The sequence below is a fragment of the Lutra lutra genome, chromosome X (assembly GCF_902655055.1).
Source record: "Lutra lutra chromosome X, mLutLut1.2, whole genome shotgun sequence".
Classification (NCBI taxonomy): Eukaryota; Metazoa; Chordata; class Mammalia; order Carnivora; family Mustelidae; genus Lutra; species Lutra lutra.
Window position 1 is genome coordinate 24,798,057 of NC_062296.1, and position 20,044 is coordinate 24,818,100.

A 20,044-nucleotide genomic window follows, 5' to 3' on the forward strand; every position below is an offset into this window, starting at 1 on the left:
GAGTGACTTTGGGCAAATCATTTAACCTTACTGAATTTCAGTTTCCTCATCTGAAAAATGGGGACAGTGATAGGAAGTACCCCACAGTGCTCTTGCAAGGATGAAATGAGAGATTGCTTTATAATGAATTTAGCACAGCTCTTGACAACATAGTAAGCACTTAGTTACTAAGTTAGGAAACTTAGTTAAGTATCTCCTCCTTTTGCATCAGGCAAAAATCACTTGGGCATACACAAGAACTGTTTCCTTTAAATTTATTCTATTAGTATAAAATTGAAAAATAAATGAACTCCTGGGTCTAGGTATGCCATGAAAGAATATCCTTGTTACTGCTGTCTGAGAACTACACTCCCCTTCAAAAGAACAGAGCATTATACAAGGGAATATTTGTGGCAAAAAAAAAAAAAAAGAGTGTGTTCCCTAAGTTCCCACTTAGCCTGATTTTGTCTTTCTGGCTCTGTGAGTTGCTACATTAAGTTGTTTGGATGCCCTCTCTTGGAGTCTCCTAAGAGAAGAATTCCAACAGAAGTAGGCAGGCAGGTGACAATATTCACAATTTCCCCCTCTTTTTAAAAAATAGTACTTCCCTGTATCAGCTCTGACAGACAGGTTGAAGGATTGAGTGTAATCAAAATGAAAAGTGGTAGAATCTCCAGAGATGCTTTCCACTAAAAATTCCAAATAACTTTGTCAAATACTCATTCCAAAGGCCTTTGCCTAGCATTTTCAAACTGTGTTACAATTACATTAAGGTCACACCTGCAAATTTGCCTTTTCTGAGTCACCAAAGGGAGTATGGGACCAGCATTTCATATGGAAGTGAGACTGGGGGAATTAGGTTGAATATTAAGGCCATTGGGCTTGGTTACTGTCATACAGTGATCATGCTAAAGAATCCTTAATGAAAGTCCCACACTGAGGAGTGCCTGGGTGGCTCAACCAGTTAAGCATCTGAGTTCAGCTCAGGTCATGATCTCAGGGTCCTGGGATCGAGTCCTGCATCAAGTTCCACATCGGGCTCTGCGCTCAGTGGGGAGTTTGCTTCTCCCTCTGCCCCTCCCTCTGCTCATGTTCTCTCTCACTCTCCAATAAATAAAATCTTAAAAAAATGTCCCACACTGAAACGAATGCTGCCAAACCACAAGTTTGTAAATCAAACCCCATTGGAAATAGAGACAGATTCATGAGCTGAAGGAAAGTTGTTGTTGTTTTTAAATAATAATCTAGAAAACTAGGATGTTTCATATTCAGACCTGTGTATTTACTGCTACTATTGAACAGAAACAAAATCAAAGTATGAAAGAGTAAACCTAATCAAACCTAATCAAACCATTATTTCATTTAACTTGAGTTTCTGATAGATAAAAGTTATCACCTCTATTCAGTAAGGAGCAACAAACCGCAGAAGGAAACCATGTTGAATCTTAAAGGATTTAGAAGAGTAAAGGGAACCTGAAAGTCCAGGTTGCATTTCCAAATTTCATATATTTTCTAGTACCTGTGAAACTTGTGGTCTGTGGGATAATTTATTAGGAGCCATTGGTTCAAAATTCATTCTCCTTAAGTCCCCATTTTGGTGCCAGTACCTTATTACCAAAGAAATACAGTAACTTGAAAAACAGGCCCTCTGTATCTCAAGCAAGACCATTATTATCTGGTGCTCTTCCAGACAGATGGAATAAGCCAATAATACTTAAAAAAAAAAGTTATGGAGTTTTCCTCTAAGAATCTCCTGTTTGCCTTCTATTCCAACACTGATCAACCAATGGCAGACCTGTTTCAGCCAAAATGCTTACTGCTCACTACCTCCTACCCTCCATCCCCACCACTGTGCCACTAACAGTACTGAACTCAACAAATTAAAGACTGTGCAGACCCATATGTTTTTCAGAGTCCATTAGGATAATCTGTCACTAAGAGTTATCTGGTTTTCTTTCTCAGAATTAGAGAGCTTTTTTCTCTTAATCCAAGATTTTTTGTCACTTGCAAATTTTAATTTTCATTAGGATGGCTTTTTCCTTCACGGTCCTGCATGTAAAGACAACAGAATATTTAATTAAGAACCCTCCCAGACAGTCATCTCTCTTTGAGGCTTGCTTTCAATATCTTCTGCCTTGAAGTTGTTTGTCAGTATGGTGGAAAAAAATGGACTCCCTCCCCCCCCTTCCACACCTAATGGCAATCTGCATTTCTACTGATTTCTATCCAGGTCATTCATTATCCACTCACTGAAAAGTGTGTTATTAATGAGAAGCAGGTAGGAGTCATGCTGTCCTCCCCAGGTTTAAATGAATCTTTAAGATGGTATAATCAAACAGATATGCAAAATAGGCCATTAATGCAACATTAAGGTTACAAATTTAGATACAAAATCAGGGAATGCAGAACTTTTAAAGTTTCTCATCATTTCAGTCTTGGCAACATGGGACATGCTGAATATATAGTACAGTGTTGGGAAGACAGAGATCCAAAGCATCGAAAAAATAACTGATGTTTGTAAGGGAGACTCCAAGATTAGCTACCAGACTTCTGGAATATTGTAACCGTATCTATGTAGATTGGCTCAACCTCAGGAAGTAAGGTTTTCAGCACCTCCAAACTTGCCTTTCCCTGGTTTGTGCTGCTAGGCCTAGATAAGAGTATGCCTTCCACCATGTAACAGATGAATTCCTAGAAAAAGCTGTGCCATGAATTAGATTCATTTTTGAAAATCAAATTTTATTTCTCTTTCGATGCATGGGCTGTTTTATGTTTATTTCTGACAGCCCTCCTCTTAGGTTTTTCTGACAAGCAGTTAATGATCTGTAAACATCAAAATGCACTAGGGGATCTCTATTTTCCAGGGAAGACTATATTTCTAATGTGAGTAATTACTATTTGTTGTTTTTATCAGCTGTGAATTTTCTGATATAAGGATTACTTAAGGAAGGGTCCGGCTGTGTTGTGTAACCAAAGGTTTGGGAAGAAAAGGGAAGCTTTCAAGATAACAAAGGGTTTTAACTAGCCCCTGTTAATCTCTGGACTGGCAGGAGGGCAATCCCCATAATTTCCTGGGAAGACAAAAAAGCTGGCACAAAGCAATTGGAGGTGGGAGGTCCTGATACACTGGATATTGTGCTGTATCCCCAAAGTGCCACTGGCCACCAGAAAAGGTATCCGTGGTAACAGCATAGGTCCCAGTGGAACAGAGGGAAAAAGATTGGACAATAGCTGGACAAAAACTGATCTGGACTCCACAGAGGAGAGAAATTACTCTTCAGTGAGGGGGAGGGTTGAGGTCTCGTCTCTGTCATAATCAGCACACACACTTCTGTTTGGGAGATGGTGATGGTGGCACCCTATGGAAGGTAGAAAGAAGGTATGGTTCCTATTAAGTACTCATCAGCATTGGAAATAATTTGTGGTATGAATACCCTACTACCTTGTTAACATCTCCCCACGCCAGCTTCACCCTGTACAACTGTGAGCAATGCCCACTTCATGCACTGACTGGAAACCTGACCAACCAGTCCCTAACCGATTGTGTGGATGAAGGCTGGGTCATCTGGTCTCTGGTCTGGAAAGCATTTCTCTCCTGCTTGGGAATCAGAATGCTGCTACTACTACTGCCCCAGTGCCTCACACTCCTATTTCCCTAATTCATATAGCATGCATAAATGGCAGGGATGATGCAGAATTAGCAAAAGGGAGGGAGGAAGAAAAGAACACAGCAATTCCTCTTCTTTTTTGAAGGCCCAAAGAGCCAGCACTTCAGTGTGGTTACAAATGACCACCATACCACTCTTTCCTAAAAAGATGAGCCCTCACAAGCTCTTCTTATTAGAGATACCAGGAGGAGGGGTCCAGCTCAAGTTCTCCTCACCAGTCACTTGCACTTACTCCTCGGAGGCTTCACCCTGCCATGTGGGTACCTGGGGCTGTCCACTCCCCAAGTCTCCTATGTGGGGAAGGTTGAATCTCTGGTCTCTCTAATGCCTCTGTAAGAAACAAATGTAATTGTGTGTGTGGCCCAATGCCCAGACCCAGCAGGTAAAATTGGAAAAGGGAGTGGGGTAAGGAACAGGGAGTGGTGCATTAGAAAAGTGCTTCTGAGGGGCGCCTGGGTGGCTCAGTGGGTTAAGCCTCTGCCTTCGGCTCAGGTCATGATCTCAGGGTCCTGGGATCGAGCCCCGCATCGGGCTCTCTGCTCAGCAGGGAGCCTGCTTCCTCCCCTCTCTCTCTGCCTGCCTCTCTGCCTACTTGTGATCTTTCTGTCAAATAAATAAATAAAATCTTTAAAAAAAAAAAAAGAAAAGTGCTTCTGAGACAAATCAAAACCACAATAAGATACCACCTCACACCTGTCAGCATGGCTACAATGAACCACACAGGAAACAACAGGTGTTGGTGAGGTTGCAGAGAAAGGGGAATTTCTTGCAGTGTTGGTTGGAATGGAAACTGGTGCAGTTACTCTGGAAAACAGTATGGAGGGTCCTCATAAAGCTAAAAATAGAACAAACTATGATCCAGCAATTGCACTGCTAAGCAGTTACCCAAAGGATACAAAAATACTGATTCAAAGTGGTACATGTGCCCTGATAATGCTGTTTATAGCACCAATGTCCACAACAGCCAAATTATAGAGAGAGCTCAGATGCCTGTTGACTGATGACTGGATAAAGAAGGTGTGGTATAGGGGCGCCTGTGTGGCTCAGTCATTAAGTGTCTGCCTTTGGCTCAGGTCATGATCCCGGGGTTCTGGGATCGAGCCCCGCATTGGGCTCTCTGCAAGGCAGGAAGTCTTCTTCTCCCTCTCCCTCTGCCTGCTGCTCTGCCTACTTGTGCTCTCTATCTCTCTGCCAAATAAATAAATAAATAAATAAATAAATAAATAAAATCTTAAAAAAAGAAGAAGATGTGGTATATATACACAGTGGAATATTACTCAACCATCAAAAGAATGAAATCTCGCCATATGCAACGACGTGGATGAACCTAGAGGATATCATGCTAAGCAAAATAAGTCAGTCAGAGAAAGAAAAATACTACATGATTTCACTCAAATGTGGAATTTAAGAAACGAAACAGATGAACATATGGGCAGGGGAAAAGAAAGAGAGCGGGAAACAAACCATAAGAGACTCTTTAGGATAGAGAACAAATTGAGGGTTGCTGGAGGGAGGTGGGTGGGGGCTAGATGGAGAATGGGGATTAAGGTGGGCACTTGTGATGAAGTGCACTGGGTGTTGTATGTAAGTGATGAATCACTGAATTCTACTCCTGAAACCAGTGTTGCACTGTATGCTAACTAATTAGAATGTAAGTAAACATTTGAAGAAAAAAAAAAAAAGAAAATTGTGTCCAGCTGAAAGGCGGGTCTTTCCCTTCTGGACCAGTTTTAAAATACACACTCCTCTTCCTGATAGTATTTACATCCTCCTAATTCTGAGCTCTTCCCAGTGACTGGGTTCATGTCTACCCAGCGAAGTTCCTCTGGGCTGGGAACTTTGAGGCACGAGGCTCCCTGAAGGATCTGAGGAGCAGTAACACAGCATAGCTGCCTCATCATAAAAGACATGCAAAAGGACCCAGAGGGAGGGAGGCTAGAGGTCATGTGATAGTGGAGAGAGCTTTGGTTAATAGCCAAGAGTTCAAAGCTCTTGTTGAAATTTCTCATTCTGCCCCTTTTCATTTTTTTAAGGTCCTTTCTCATGCCTGTAGTTTCCAACGATATTTTAATGCTTGAACTTCCCCAAGTGAAGGCCAGCTTTTCTGTTTGTCTATCTACTGTCCTATACCTGGGGATTTCAGACCTTGGCAGTGCCTGAAGCGTCTGTAAAACCCCCCAACACAGTAGCTCTGACCCCTTGAGACCCCAGAGGTTACATGGGGTAAGAGAAGGAGGGAGGGCTGGTAGCTTCCGTCATGCTGGTGGGAGATTTCAAGCTCCTGAGCAATCTCTACAATCTGTTCCATTGTTTTCTTTTTTTTTTTTTTTTAGATTTTATTTAATTTGACAGAGATCACAAGTAGGCAGAGAGGCAGGCAGCGAGAGGGAAAAGCAGTCTCCCCGCTGAGCAGAGAGCCCAATGTGGGTCTCGATCCCAGGATCCTGAGATCATGACCTGAGCTGAAGGCAGAAGCTTTAACCCACTGAGCCACCCAGGTGCCCCTGTTCCATTGTTTCTTTCTCTTTATGTCATTTCTTGTGTCCCTGCTGCTTTCTGGTTTCTATTGCTTTTTTTTTTTCGGTGCTAACTAGCACCTATGGATGTTCACTGAAATTCTTCCACGTAGGGCCATTGGAGATAAGATTCTCTGAAGCCTCTATGAAATCAATATGGCATCCCTGACCACGTGACACCCAGTGGGTTAGAGAAGGAAAGAGAGAGGGAGGTAAGGGGCAGTTAAAGGAAAGTAGGAAAGAGCTATCTTCTGCCTCTGTCCCTTTTTTTCCTAAGAAATTCCTCTACTTATAGCCTTGGCCTAGGTCATACTGATTGAAATCTCCACTGATAACCAAGGCCTGGACATGGCCACCTGCCATACTCTAGGATGGGAAGATGGAATCAGGGGCTTGTTGAAGGGTCCATAACGACACTAATACAATAGTCCTGGTCACTCAAGACCTGTTTAGTAATTGAACAATGGAAAAGGAGGGATGTCATAAGGATCATAGGAGATAAGAAACATTCCATGGCATCTGGACATTATTCTGCTGTAGTGTCATTTCTTCCACCCTTTCAGGACTTTGATTGTCCATAGTTTCCAGACAGATACCATTGTTGAGCTTCCCTACGGATTTCTCTCTGCACTTGGGGGCATCCTAAAGCCCCAGATTCGAGTCCCTGAAACAATCATCTTCCAATGGTCCCTGTTGATCAGAGGAAAGTTTGTCCTTTTTCTCTTTCCCTGACAGGAACATTGGGAGGAAGAGGCTAGTACTCAGCCAGTCAGCTGTGCTCCTTCTCAAGATACTTCTTCCTGCCAGACAGGCCCTAGCTATTTCTACTCGGGCTTCTCTCTGCTCTATAAGTCCAGCCTTCAGCCTTCTCCCATTATCCTTCGTGTAGGATTAATAGAAAAAAAGCAAATCCAAATCATCAAAGTAGAAATTCTCTTCTGTTATATAGTCAAACATTCTTCACAGAGTGGCTCTAGTCATCTGTGTTGGAATCACTTGGGGTGCTAGTTTAAAAATGAAGATCAATAGAACCTCTGAGATCAACATGGCAGGAGGAAGCATGAAGCCTAATAATTTGTGTTTTAAAATCGCTCTCCAAATGATTTTATATGCAACAGTATTGGAAAACATCGCTCTAATGCAGCCACTCATTGGATTATTGAGTCCCCTATTCAACATCCCTGACAAGTGGCCATTAGCCTATTCTTGAATCCCTTCAAAGATGAACAGCTCACTATCTGTGGAGGTAGCTCATTCTATTTTTGGATTACACTATGAGAATGTTCTTTTTACAATGAGCCAGAAATCTCTATCCCTGTAATATCCACCCTCTGAGTTTTGTTCTGTCCCTTAGGGTCCCACAAAACAAGTACAATTCATCTTTGAAATGTCTACCCTTCAAATATTTTTAAGACATTCTATCTTAATATATTCTACTGCTGCGTATTTTCTTCAGGCTAAATAGTCTCAATTCTTGTGATGCGAAAAACAATCTTGTAAAAAATTGTAGACTAGTCCCTGTAGGTCAGATCTTTGGGCAATTCCAGATAGGAGTGTTTTAAGACAAGATCAACACAGAACTATGAGAAGCCATGGTTGTCCTCTTGATGTCAACCCTAAAAATATGAAGGTGTCCTCCAAGCACTTGTCTCTTACCTTTGACAACTTTCTATAGCTCTGTATTGCATGAAGGTATCCAAGCCTCCTTGAATATATTTATATTTCTTGTCAACCACTGACCATGCTATCTTCAAAATTTTTGCTTATACAATTGGCTGAAATCCCAGGCCGAGAAAATAAAGCAAAAAATGTTCTTCAGGATTTGGCCAGTGGGGTAGTTTGCTCCCGATGCTTCCATATACAACAAACGTCAAGTATTTATTCATCACAATTACCCAAATGGTGGTGGTGGTGGTGGCGGTGGTGTGTGTGTGTGTGTATGCATGCACACACATGTGTATGTGTGTCTGTCTGGAAGAAAGGGGCAGGATACAAAATATTTGGAAATTGAACATCAAAACTCTGTGCAAAGGGGTTTTAATTTAATTCTCTTCATGATTACTTATTAATACAACCACATTTAGGAAAAGGGCTCTTCATTTTGGCTGAAATAATGTCTCTTATAGTGGGGTTATTTTTAAATATGAAGGGTTGGTTATGAAATCTTTCATTTGGTATTGATTGCCAAAGCAGAGATGGATTTTGCTTTTCAACACTGGTTCCTCAAACTCATTTAAAAGAAAGCAAAGAATTCTTTAGAGAGTCCCTTTTTAATGAACCTCATCTTCACATGCCAAATGTGAATGATGAAATTAGAAATGAGACATCGCTCAGAGGACCCTGGTCTCAAGCAATGATTTCCAATTTACCCGTGGCGGTTTATAAATTGATTCCTACCATGATGCTATTGTTTCAAAGCGATACTTTTTTCTGGGAACTTTTTTTCCATCCTAAATTTCCTCCCCCAAACATATATAGATACACTGTCTTGTACAAACAAATCTTAGTGTGAACACTACAGAAAACTAACAGTTCCTCAGTCAAGAGTAGCCATAGTCTAACATGATATAAAGTCATGGCCTTGTTGTTTATTTGTTGTTGTTCTTTTTGTGTCACACATATATTCTCACATACCCTTTGAAATATTTTCAAATTCTCTTTTCTCTCCAAATATTTTTAAGATGTCCCTTTCTCCAGAAACTTTTTCTGATTAATTCACCTGAATCTCCCATTTTTTATACATTGGACTCAGGGATATAGATGGCATCTCCTATTCATTCCCAGAGTGTCTAGGACAGAGTTCTTTACCCAGTGGGTTGGAAAATCAATGCTATTGAATGATGCTAGAAATAGTTTGTGGGTGCCTGGGTGGCCCAGTCGGTTAAGTGTCTGCCTTCGGCTCAGGTCATGATCCTGGGATCCTGGGATGGAGCCAGGTGTTGGGCTGTCTGCTGAATGGGGAGCTTGCTTCTCCTCCTCTCTCTACCCTTTTCTCTGCTCATGCGTTCTCTCTCTCTCTTTCAAATAAATAAATAAATAAATAAAATCTTAATAAGAAGTAGTTTGTAACCCAGACCAGAGACTCAAAGAAGATAAAATTGAGAGTCAAATAAATCAGGCTGTGAATACATAAAAATTTTTAAAAAACTGGAATGTAAGATTCAGTTCCAGAATTCAGGTTTCTTTAAGCATAGCAGCTAGCTATCTTCAGGAACCTCTTCATTAGGGCACTGGGGAGTGTGCAGATAGGAGGTCAGTTTTGGGAATAAGGTACAAAGAGATGCCTACAATCAGAACTGGAAAGAAATGCAATAGATCATCATTATTCAAGACCCTCCTTCAGACAAGTAACATTCTCAACCATTTAGAATAGAAAGAAGATGGGTTTCATTCTACCATCCATCCCGGGCATTCTGGTGCAATCTTGCTGGGACATCACAATTGCAACCCAAACACAGAAGAGAAAGCATGTTCCCTCAAAGTTTTGTTACAAGCTGGAATTGGTAGCTAAGATATCTGGGACCCTCCATACACATATATGATATAGAGAGGACTTTAGGTTTTTTCCAACGCTTGCATACATACACATACCTCCCCCTCAGCTGCAGTCCTGTATCAAGATGAAACTTTGTGATACTAGCTGAAGTTCTGGCCCAGCATCAGCTACCCAGCCACCCTCTTCCTATTGGGAGAGAGGCATCTATCGCCTAAGAGAAGAGTAGGATTGTTTGAGCAGCAAAGAGAAGGAAGCAGAACAGAAAATGCCCTCATCTTTTGTATCAAAATAGACCTTAAAAGTTAACACAGAGAAACAAAGAATTGTATACAATCCCGCAATTCCACTCCTAGGTATATACCAAAAGCATTTTAAAGCAGAGATTCGAAGAGCTGTTTGTACAGCAATGTTCACTGCAGCATTATTACTTGGATAGGGTTAATCCTTAAAAAATTTTAAAGTCTGGAAACCCCTATGTTTCATGCCCTTACTGTGTCTTACTGCTTTCTTCTTAGACGATGGATTTATGGTAGAAGTATATTTTCACAGGTGACTAACTCCATTTTGCAAAAACACAACTACTCTCCCCCTGGTGCCTAATTTGATATGGTAGACCCTCAATATTTATTTGTTCACTGATTAAAAATGTAGAAGATTTTGAAGATTAGAATGAATATGACCACAGGACATCACCTAGTAGATTTTTGAAAAAAAAAAAAAAAAAAAAACAACACACACACAAAAAAACAAGGTTTTGTTTGTGTGAGTTGCCTTTTCCTTTCAAAAGCAGAGTGCAACCAACCGTTCTAGTTAACTGAGTGTTTTTGTTAGCTGGGTTTCAGGAAGTTGAACTTTTACTTGATCCTGATGGTCAAATTTTTAGACTTCTGCATGGTGATGAAAGAGAATTTAATAATTAACCTGTGCTGGCTTGCCAGGTGAACTCAAGGACTGTCTAATTGAACAGATGGGCTGAATTCCTTTAACTAGAAGTGCTAAGGGGATTTGATTTTGTCAGCTAGGGAAAGAAAGTGAGATCCTGAGGTGAATTACTCTAGGGAAGAGAGTTTCAGAGTTCTTCCCAAGATCTGGGGATCCTGTGTGGTATTAATTACCCTGGCATTGTCTGAGAGAGTTGGCAGCCTCAAACAAAAGGACGACTTAACTCCCTTGGGGTTTGTGGGATGTGAAATGCTCTCATAAGCAAGTAGGTTACCTGGGAGGATTAACAGAGAAAGGCTAATGAAATCCATATGGTTGGTTACTTTGGGCAGATGGCCTGCATGTCCCCAAAGCACCCGAAGGTTCTAAGTGGTCTTCAAGGGCAGCTCTGAATCATGCATGGTGAAGTGGTTGAATCTGCAGGTCACCAAGGAATGGCTGAAGATGGACAAAGAAATGAGGTCAGGAGTAGTATTTTATAACAGGGTAGGGATGGGATCAGGAGGATGGGGTGGGGGAAGATATGAGTGAGCTTTCTATCTCCTCCCAAAGTCTGGCAAAAACCCACCACTCTTCCACTGAACCAGCAGAGATTATTTTATTTTCTGTTATTTTCTTCTTGGGAATTACCCCTCCCTCACGTCTCCACAGAGCCTTGTCAGGAGTCTTTATGGTTTAATTGTTCTAGTGTTGGCCCCTTGCCCTAAAGTCTCCTGGGATTTGGGGCGCCTGGGTGGTTCAGTCAGTGGAGCATCTGACTCTTGATTTCAGCTCAGGTCATGATCTCTTGTGAGATTGAACCCTGTGTCAGGTTCTGTGCTGAGTTTGGAGTCTGCTTATCCCTCTCCCTCTGCTCCTCCCCCTGATCTCTTTCTCTCAAATAAATAAGATCTTTTTTTAAAAAAGGTCTCCTGGGATTATAGAAACTTTCATACTTTTAGAGATCTTTCTGTGATATTATGCTCTTACTAACCCTATAAGGAAGGTAGAGCAGAGAACATTCTGCTTGATAGATGAGGAAACTGACACCAAATGCTTCTTACCCAAAGAAAAACAAGAAAGTCATCAGTAGATGTGGAAGTAGAAAAAATTTTTATCCTCTCTCTTTTTCTTTCCAATTCTATCCAGCCACAATATAACCCTTGGCATATCAGAAATTATACTCAGCTGTGAATAATGGAGATTTACGGCATTCATTCTAGTTTTATGGATGTCTTCCTTTTCTTTGCTATCTTATCTTGGATTCTTTTGAGGTTGTCAGAACATGGAAAAATATCATTTAGAAGTATGTATAGGTTTTCTTTTCTAACTGATCCATCAAGGAATATAAAGACAAAGATCAAGCAGGAGATAATACAGATGCTTTAGCATGTGCTGCACCAGAGGCTTGATTCATGTATAACATCCCCTGTTTCTGTGAACACTCATGCCAGAAAGGCACTGAGAAGGGATGGACAGAGGACCCAATCTGGACTGAGTTCTAGCTCTCCCCCATGAAGCTGAGTGACATTCGGAAAGCCGCAACGTCATTTTGCTCCATGTGCTTCCTCCCCGAAGTAGGGGCAATCATACCTATTCTGGTTGCATTGTGGGGTTGTTGAGGGCATCGAATGTGGTAATGCATATGTATATGTGTTGGAAACTATGAGCTAAACTATGTTAGCTCACTAGATTGTGAGCTCCCAGAGGGTAGAGGCCATTTCTGTTTTATTCATTACCTACCTGACCTTCATGTTGGGGTTGTGGAGAATTATTAACCCTACTGTTATTCACCATGAGCTGTACCCACAGATTGGCAGGTGCGGAGAAGGAGCCGCATAAAAATAAGCACTATCAGCTGCCCTGGAGGTGTGATCATCTAGTTTCCTGACATGCCAATGTTTCAAGTCAGTCTCTCCCCCAAAATAACCTCCAAATATGGTAGGAAACCCTGTTGAGGTGTTTTCATGTGATTTGGCAAAAGGCAGGCAGAAATTTAATTTTGTGTACAGAGATGGGGCCTCAGTGCTTAGCCTGGAACTTGGCACATGGAATGTGCTCAAAAAAAGAGTTATTATTGGAAGAGTGAAGAATACGTAGTAGAATCTAGGACATTATTATTAGCCTGTCTTCATTGCTACACTGTCTCCTTTCTCTTGGAGACAGATATTAGATGTTTTGTTAGTTGTGGTCAGTTGTCAGGTCAACCAACCTCCACTCCCTTGGAGAGTGTCCTCTTCACCCAGGTCAAGACTTGTGTACAAGGAAGACCTATGAAACGACAGATCCCTGGCTGCAGAGAGCTGGGAAAAGCCAACAGCCATCTGGGTGTACATTTCCCTCTTCCAGAGGCCTATGTGGGCAGGTCTCAGGATCCTCACCTTGTGCTTGGAGCTCTACCTCCAGTCTTGACCTCTGAGGTCTAGCAGTCTTATTGTGTAATATATCATATGCCATAGGAAAATAAGACTGTATTTTGATAAGGTGGCATCCAGCCATGTCAAAATTAAGGAACAAATTTTTCCTTTGAAAAACTGACTGGTGATATGTACCACAGATGTTTCTGACCTGACATCCCTCAATGTCAATTCATCTCTAGTGGTTGTTATTACATGTTACCTAGGGTGTGGTTTGGCTGTGTCCTCAAACATTTGGTCACCTCATATGTGTCTTCAAAACCAATTAAATCTGGTTGCAGTTGTCCAAGTATATTGTCTTTCAAGATTTCAAATTCATCATAGTACTTGGTGAGAAAATTTTTAACAAAAGGATTTTATATTTTGATCTGTTTCCTAAGGCTAGGAGATGGGTTATGGGGTCAGGGTGGTCTGTTGTGTACATAGTTCAGTTATAGCAAAGCATAAAAATTCATGGTTAGTTTTCTTGATCATGTCAAAAGGTCGACATACTCAGCAGAGTTGCATCTGTGAGGAGACTCTTCCCCTTTCCCCACATACCTCAAAAGCCCTATAATAGATAACTGAGAAATGTTGACATGTGGACTCCAACTGAAAATGCTTGTGTGTGAGAGAGAGAAAGATTCTGAATGTGTAAGCAGAATCTAAATACTATTAGTAGGGACTGCTTTTCAAATCAGTTTGGAGGGCTCTTCATTTACAGCCTGAATTTAAAAAATTTTAAATGACCAATGACAACAATTAGTCAAAGAGTCCTGTGTTCAAACAAAACAATTTCCATTAGTAACTCAGCTGTGCCACACATGGCGTACAATGTCTGCAAGTCAGAAGACAGAACAGTCCCCTTGGTGGTCTACAGATGAAGTACAATTCCTCTGTACTGCCCAGGGCCCTAGAGCAACTCACTCTCTCTCCACTCCTCTTCTTTTATGTTTAATTTCTTAAAGGGGTTTAAACTCATATTAAACATTTCATTTAAGAAAACAACCCCCTGTGATCCCCTGAACTGCCTTCAGTGGGAATTTGGTCAAGTCTCTGGAAAAGAAATCAAGCATCATAGTCATCTTGGAATATTGCTAGGGGTCTGAAGGCAGAGAGAACGTTGGAATTGCTTTTTCTCCCAGTGCTACTTTTTAAACATGAATCTGTATCAGGTTAAATTTCTAAAACCTAGTGGAGAATGATCATTTTGGTGCAGCTTTTGAAATCATAGTGGCATTTCTCTGGGCAATGACAATAAAGCTGTCGACTGGTTTTTTAGCATGCGTACCTCCACTGAGGTTGGGACATTTCGTTTTGGAGCTGCTGTCTAAGGAAATCAGTTTGCAAGTCAAGAGAGCTGATGGTAATATTTCAGAAGTCTCTTCCAGCTACGTGCATTTTGCTCAGTGTCCCCCTGTCTTTCCTGATGGAACAGGTCCCTCTGTGCCTATGACTTCACATGATTGTCAGATAAGAGCTAAGGATAGCTGGAAAATGAGAGAAACAAAGGAATCATTTTAAAATACCATCATTTTAATGGCAGCCTTATCCAGGACTAGTAAAAATGTCTGCAGGGCAATTAGAAAGGAATTGTATTTTATTTATTTCTCTCTCTTAGTGAAAGAACTAGAGGGCTGGCCCCAGGCTGTTTTATGGTATTACTATTTGGTCCCTGTGGTTTTAGTATGCAGTGAGAATAGGAAGAAATGAGCTCATGTTATGTCTGTAAAGTTGCATGTGATCTCGTTTTATTCTCTGAAGTTCAGAAGGTATGCCATCGGAGGTCCTCACTTTTTTCTGTGTGTGATCGAGTGACTATTCTTAAAACTGCCTTGACATCATTGTGGGGTGGGGAGAGTGGTGACATGTTAGTTCAGTGAAGTCCCTGAGTGAGAAATGATGTGTTCTGGCTGGCTGTCTTTTCTGACTGATGTGGTTCAAGGAGAGTGGAGTGGAGAACATGGAGAGGACAGATGGCTTCAAGACCAATTGGTTGGCACCCCCCGTCCCAATTATATGAATACTAACCTTACCCTTTGTTAGGTCTAAGTGACATTTTCAGTACAAGCAGGCTGAAAACGTTGATTTTTCTAGATTGCTCAGTTTCACTCTTAGATCATCAACCTTTGTGTACTGCCTGAAAGACCTTCCCCACAGCAACCACTTGGGGAAAAAGAAAAGTGGTGCATGGGAATTAGAAAATGATTTGCATTTTCTTATACCTAGAAATATCCAGTTCCCTCTCTAATCAGATTTTCATAACAGCTTCATTTCCATACGAATTACTCATTGGCTGTAAAGGTCACTAGGAATTGGTGAGCATTAGAAACCACAAACCAATTAGAATGTGGCAATAGCTTTGCTCAGAATTGGATGTTGATTCAAATTGGCTCTGGTAATATGATGTTTTTTAATGACACCATCATTGAATGGATTAGCAGACACTTTCCTGGTTTTTGAGCAAGACACAGAATGCATGGGGGTGGGGTCTGGGTGTGGGGACAATGAATATTTGGTCATGTTTTCCAGCCTTAGTGCTAATCAATCTTTCCAGAGAAGGTCCTTTGCTGGCAGTATGGATGAATGGCCTTTGAAAGCTTAATGGGAATTGATGCCATCTATTGATTACTATTTAAAGAACACCTTCCTAATTTCTAATCGTTTTTGAAGGCAAAATGCTTTCCAATGGAACACATATCTCTTGTCAGAGTGTCCAAGTCTGGTGTCTTGAAAGCTTAAGTGATCAGTTACTTTATACCCCAACTTGATGCCGACTGGCATGCTGTTGAAGGTTGATACCAGACCAGCTTTCCATGGAGCTGATTACGTGCTGACTACTCAGCAGATGGAAATCCCTGGCTTGCTGCCATGTAACATGTGAATGGTTTTATGCAGACAAGGGATTATTCTGAGACAAGTTTCTGGGACTGCAATAGCGGTGAGGGTCAAGGCCAGCTTAGTTCCAGAAGGTCTTCACTGATGGCTCCAGTACTGGGCCCCTCCCTCTGGTTGGGAGTTTTGATCTGGTTGGTAAACAGTGGTAGAAGTGAGAATTGGATATCCAGAGCCAATGAGAATTCTTGAAAGGGTCCCAGAACTAATGCTTTCTTTTTTAGGGAATGAAAACAGTTCTTAGTTAATTGCTATAATTTTAAGAAACGTACTCCTGGTTTCCCAGGAAACAATTGGACAAATCTCATGATAATACATGCAGAAATCTATTTTTTACTGATTTCTTAAAATAAGCTGGTTTTGAACCAACATTTACCCTGGACTTTGAGGAAAGGTCAGTAATTAGACCTACCATCCAATAACTTGATTATTGGTTGCAAAGACTAAATGTTTCCCTTTTACCTACTACATAAGTGGCTTCTGGATCATTGGTACAAGCAGTTTTATTGGCAACAGTAGCAAACAGAGGTGATGTATAGAATGGACCAGTTTTCTAATCACCATACTTTCCTGCTTGAGGCAACTGAAGCAACATTTGAGTTCTTAAACACTCCACTGGTGGCCTTTCTTACAGTTCAGTTGGTATAGAACAAAGATCTTGATAGTTTATGTAAAAATGCCTTGTCCAGGGTGCCTGGATGGCTCAGTGGGTTAAGCCTCTGCCTTCGGCTCAGGTCATGCATGATCTCAGGATCCTGGGATCGAGCCCCACCTTGGGCTCTCTGCTCAGCGGGGAGCCTGCTTCCCTCTCTCTCTGCCTGCCTCTCTGCCTACTTGTGATCTCTGTCAGATAAATAAAATAAAATCTTTTTAAAAAGTGCCGTGTCCACCTTATTTTATTTCTATAATTTTCTGCTTTGATCTCCTTTTATCTTTCCTCTTGGCAGTGTTTATGCAGCTTTACTAACTTTTGCTTGTGAACACCTTGCTGTTTCCCCACAAAAATCTGGCTGATGATGGGGTGGTGGACATGGAACAAGTGTACTGAAGAAATTAAAGCAATTACCAGCTTCCCTGAAAATGGAATTATCAGCACGGATAGGAATCCTTGAAACAAGCATAGAGCATTTCAATAGGAAACCACTGTCTAAAATAAAATATGCAATTTGATAGTCTGTCACTCCTCAGAGTCTTAGACAGAGTCACATACCTACCTTCCATGAACTGCTGAGACATAAAATCACTGATTTTGTAAAAGCTAGAAAGGAGAACGCATATTATTTGGTTCAGTCCCCTCATTTCTCAAGCAAGAGGACGAAGGCTGACAGAAGTGAAATGACTTGCCCAAGAACAAACAATCCCTGTGCGGCCGGGGTGGGATTCAAACCTGGGAGTTTGAGCCTTGTGCTCTTGATCCACCACTTGTTATGCTGCACCTAAGTCTTGGTTTTCACCCACAATGAATTGGGTCACCAACCCAGCCGTGTTGTATTTAAGACACTCTGCTTTGATAACATCCCCACACTTTCCCCTCCCTCCCTTAAAAGCCCCATGAATTTGCCTTTGTGGGAAGATGATAAAATAAAAGCAGCCGGTCCAATTCACGCAAAGCACTTACTCGGAAAAATTCTTTTGTTGAACCGGAGTCCAGGGTCCCATATGCAATTTCAGTCTGCTTAGCTAAGTCTTCAGCACTCTCTATAGGAGAAACCATCCTCTCCACAGTCAGAAAAGCAGCAAGATTGGCAGTATAGGAAGAAATTATGATCAGGGTGAAGAACCACCAAACCCCTCCGACAATGCGCCCGGACAGCGATCTACGAGACAAAACAAAGACCAATCCAGACCCAGAGGGGCCAGATTTCAGTTTAAAAAAATCCTTATCTTTATTTCTGGAAAGACAAGTAGTTTCGGTACAGTTGAAGTAGATGATGTCAGGGAATTAAAACACCAAATAAAAGTAACACGTTCACAACATCCCATGTCATGACGACAGATGATGATTGTACATGCATAATGCTCTTTGGGCCTCTATGGCTTGCAAAGCAGGATTTTTTTTTTTAATCCTAGGAAAAACGTCTTCTTTTTACCAGCTCCTGCTTGCACTTAAGAACTGTACTTATCAGATTCTCTTCCTGTGTGAACTCTGCTGGGCACAACTGTGGAAGCCTGCTCCCACCTCCTTTAAGGCCAGCGGTTCTCAGCCTGCATGGTAGGATCATCCAGGATCTTTGTAAAAAAAAAGAAAAAAATCTCATGCTCAGGCCTACCCAACACCAGTTAAGTCAGAGCCTGGGAAGTGGGACCCTGACATACATTTTTTTAAAGCTTACCAGGTGATTACAGGGTATAGCCAAGGCTGAGAACCACTGATGTAGGCTGATGTCATGGGAGAAACACAGAGTCAAAAAACCTCACATATTTGAAGAGAAATGGGTCGGTGGAGGGGTACTCTTCACTCTGCGTTTAGTAAATTTAATAAAAATAAATTTAGTATATTTAATTAAATATTATAATATGTAATAAATAAAAATATTGCCATTTTGTGGAGTTGGTCACCCATGATGCAAGGAGCCATGAGATAATATTTATTAGGATTTTTAAGAAAGATTTTATTTATTTATCTGAGAGAGAGAGAGAGCCAGAGAGAGAGAGCACAAACAGGGAGAGCAGAGGGAGAGGAAGAAGCAGGCTCCCTGCTGAGCAGGGAACAAAACATGGGACTGGATCCCGGCACCCCGGGATTGTGACCTGAGCTGAAGGCAGACATTAAAACTGAGCCACCCAGGTGCCTTATTTATTAGGATCTTAATAAAAATGGCTAATGGGGCTCAGGAGCTTAGCTCCAGAGATCAAAACTCTCCCCTTTCACAAACTAAGCCTTAGCACACAGGACAGGCCTCAAGTGAAGTAGGGAACTACCTGAATAATAGAATTTGCCAGGCACTGAAAGGTTTGTTTCCACCGCTGCCTACCCCCCAACCCCCAAATAATCAAACAAAACCTCACCAGCCTGCCATAGAAATTCTTCAGATTGGAATCACCCTCTGTTTTCTTTAGGAGACTTGGTCAAAAAGTTAACCAGTAACTTAAATAGGACTTATTATCACATGATCTTGGATGAGTTGATGTAGTTAGTAGAGAATGGGACAGAAGATGGGTAAGTAGTCATAAAGGAAAATTTTGTTCTTAAACGTAGCTATGCCTTTGACACTACATGGGGTGTTCAGATTCAGTGCTCAACAGCCTGAGTTTCGGATGCATCACTGGTGATTGCAGCGATCTGCAAACCAAGCTGAGGAATCTTGTTCTTCTACATCAGTGATTCTCAACTCTGCCTGCACATCAGTATCATCTAGGAAGTTTGAGATAAAAGAAAACAAAACACGACAACACACGAAAAAGTGCCTAGGCTCTACCCCAGACCAATTAAGTCAGACTCCAGGGGGCGGGGGAGTTAGGCTGAAGCAGCGGCATTTGGATAAAGCGCTGGTGCAGCCGAGATTGGGAGTGAGGGCCTTGCGCCGGGAATGCTGCCCAGGGAGAGGGTCTGTGGAGTCAGGGAGCAGTGAAGGCCCCGGATGCTCAGGGATGGGCTGCAGCTCAGAAGGAGGCAGCTTCGTCTCCTTCAGAGTGTTGCTGAAGGCTGGCTCTGGCTGCAGAAATGAAAATCTGGTCCCTAGGTTTTATAAAACATCGCCACATTATCTCTAGGCTAGTTCTTTGTGTGGCAGAGCTCCATCCTGATTAGGCTCTTCTCTCCCATGCCCAGAAAAGCTCACAGGAAAAGAACCCACTCTTGTCATAAAGGGAAAAATAGGCGTAGGAGCCTGGCACATTGCCAGGCTCTATGCACCAGGCCCTGTGGGAAGAGGGCAGTTCTGGGCTGAAAGCCGGCAAATCAAGCTCTTCTCTGTTAGTACTTGCATTTGACCACTTTGAAGCAAATTTAAATTCCCGTGTCCCAAGATAAACTTGTATTAGCCTCTGGAAAAATCAGTTGTTTTTGACTTTACATTCTGGTTGAATAGTTTTGGCAGGTGTTTTGATAAATGGTGTTCATTGTTGGTGAACTAAAACAAAACTACGTTATTTTTTGGAAGTCTATCATTCCTATTGGTTCCTGGATGCTTAAAACCACCCTTCCTTCTTTATTTTTGAACACACTTTTTT

At 41.7% G+C, this 20,044-nt stretch overlaps 1 protein-coding gene across 6 annotated transcripts in view; it reads right to left on the bottom strand.

Moving 5' to 3' along the window:
- The window catches only part of GRIA3 (glutamate ionotropic receptor AMPA type subunit 3), a 286,960-nt gene that overhangs the window by 40,100 nt on the left and 226,816 nt on the right, over positions 1 to 20,044 (bottom strand). For all 6 annotated transcript variants that reach the window (XM_047716296.1, XM_047716295.1, XM_047716294.1 and 3 more), the window contains one exon: positions 17,490 to 17,688. In XM_047716296.1, the coding sequence (XP_047572252.1) occupies positions 17,490 to 17,688 (199 nt within the window). The remainder of the gene's footprint in view (positions 1 to 17,489; positions 17,689 to 20,044) is intronic.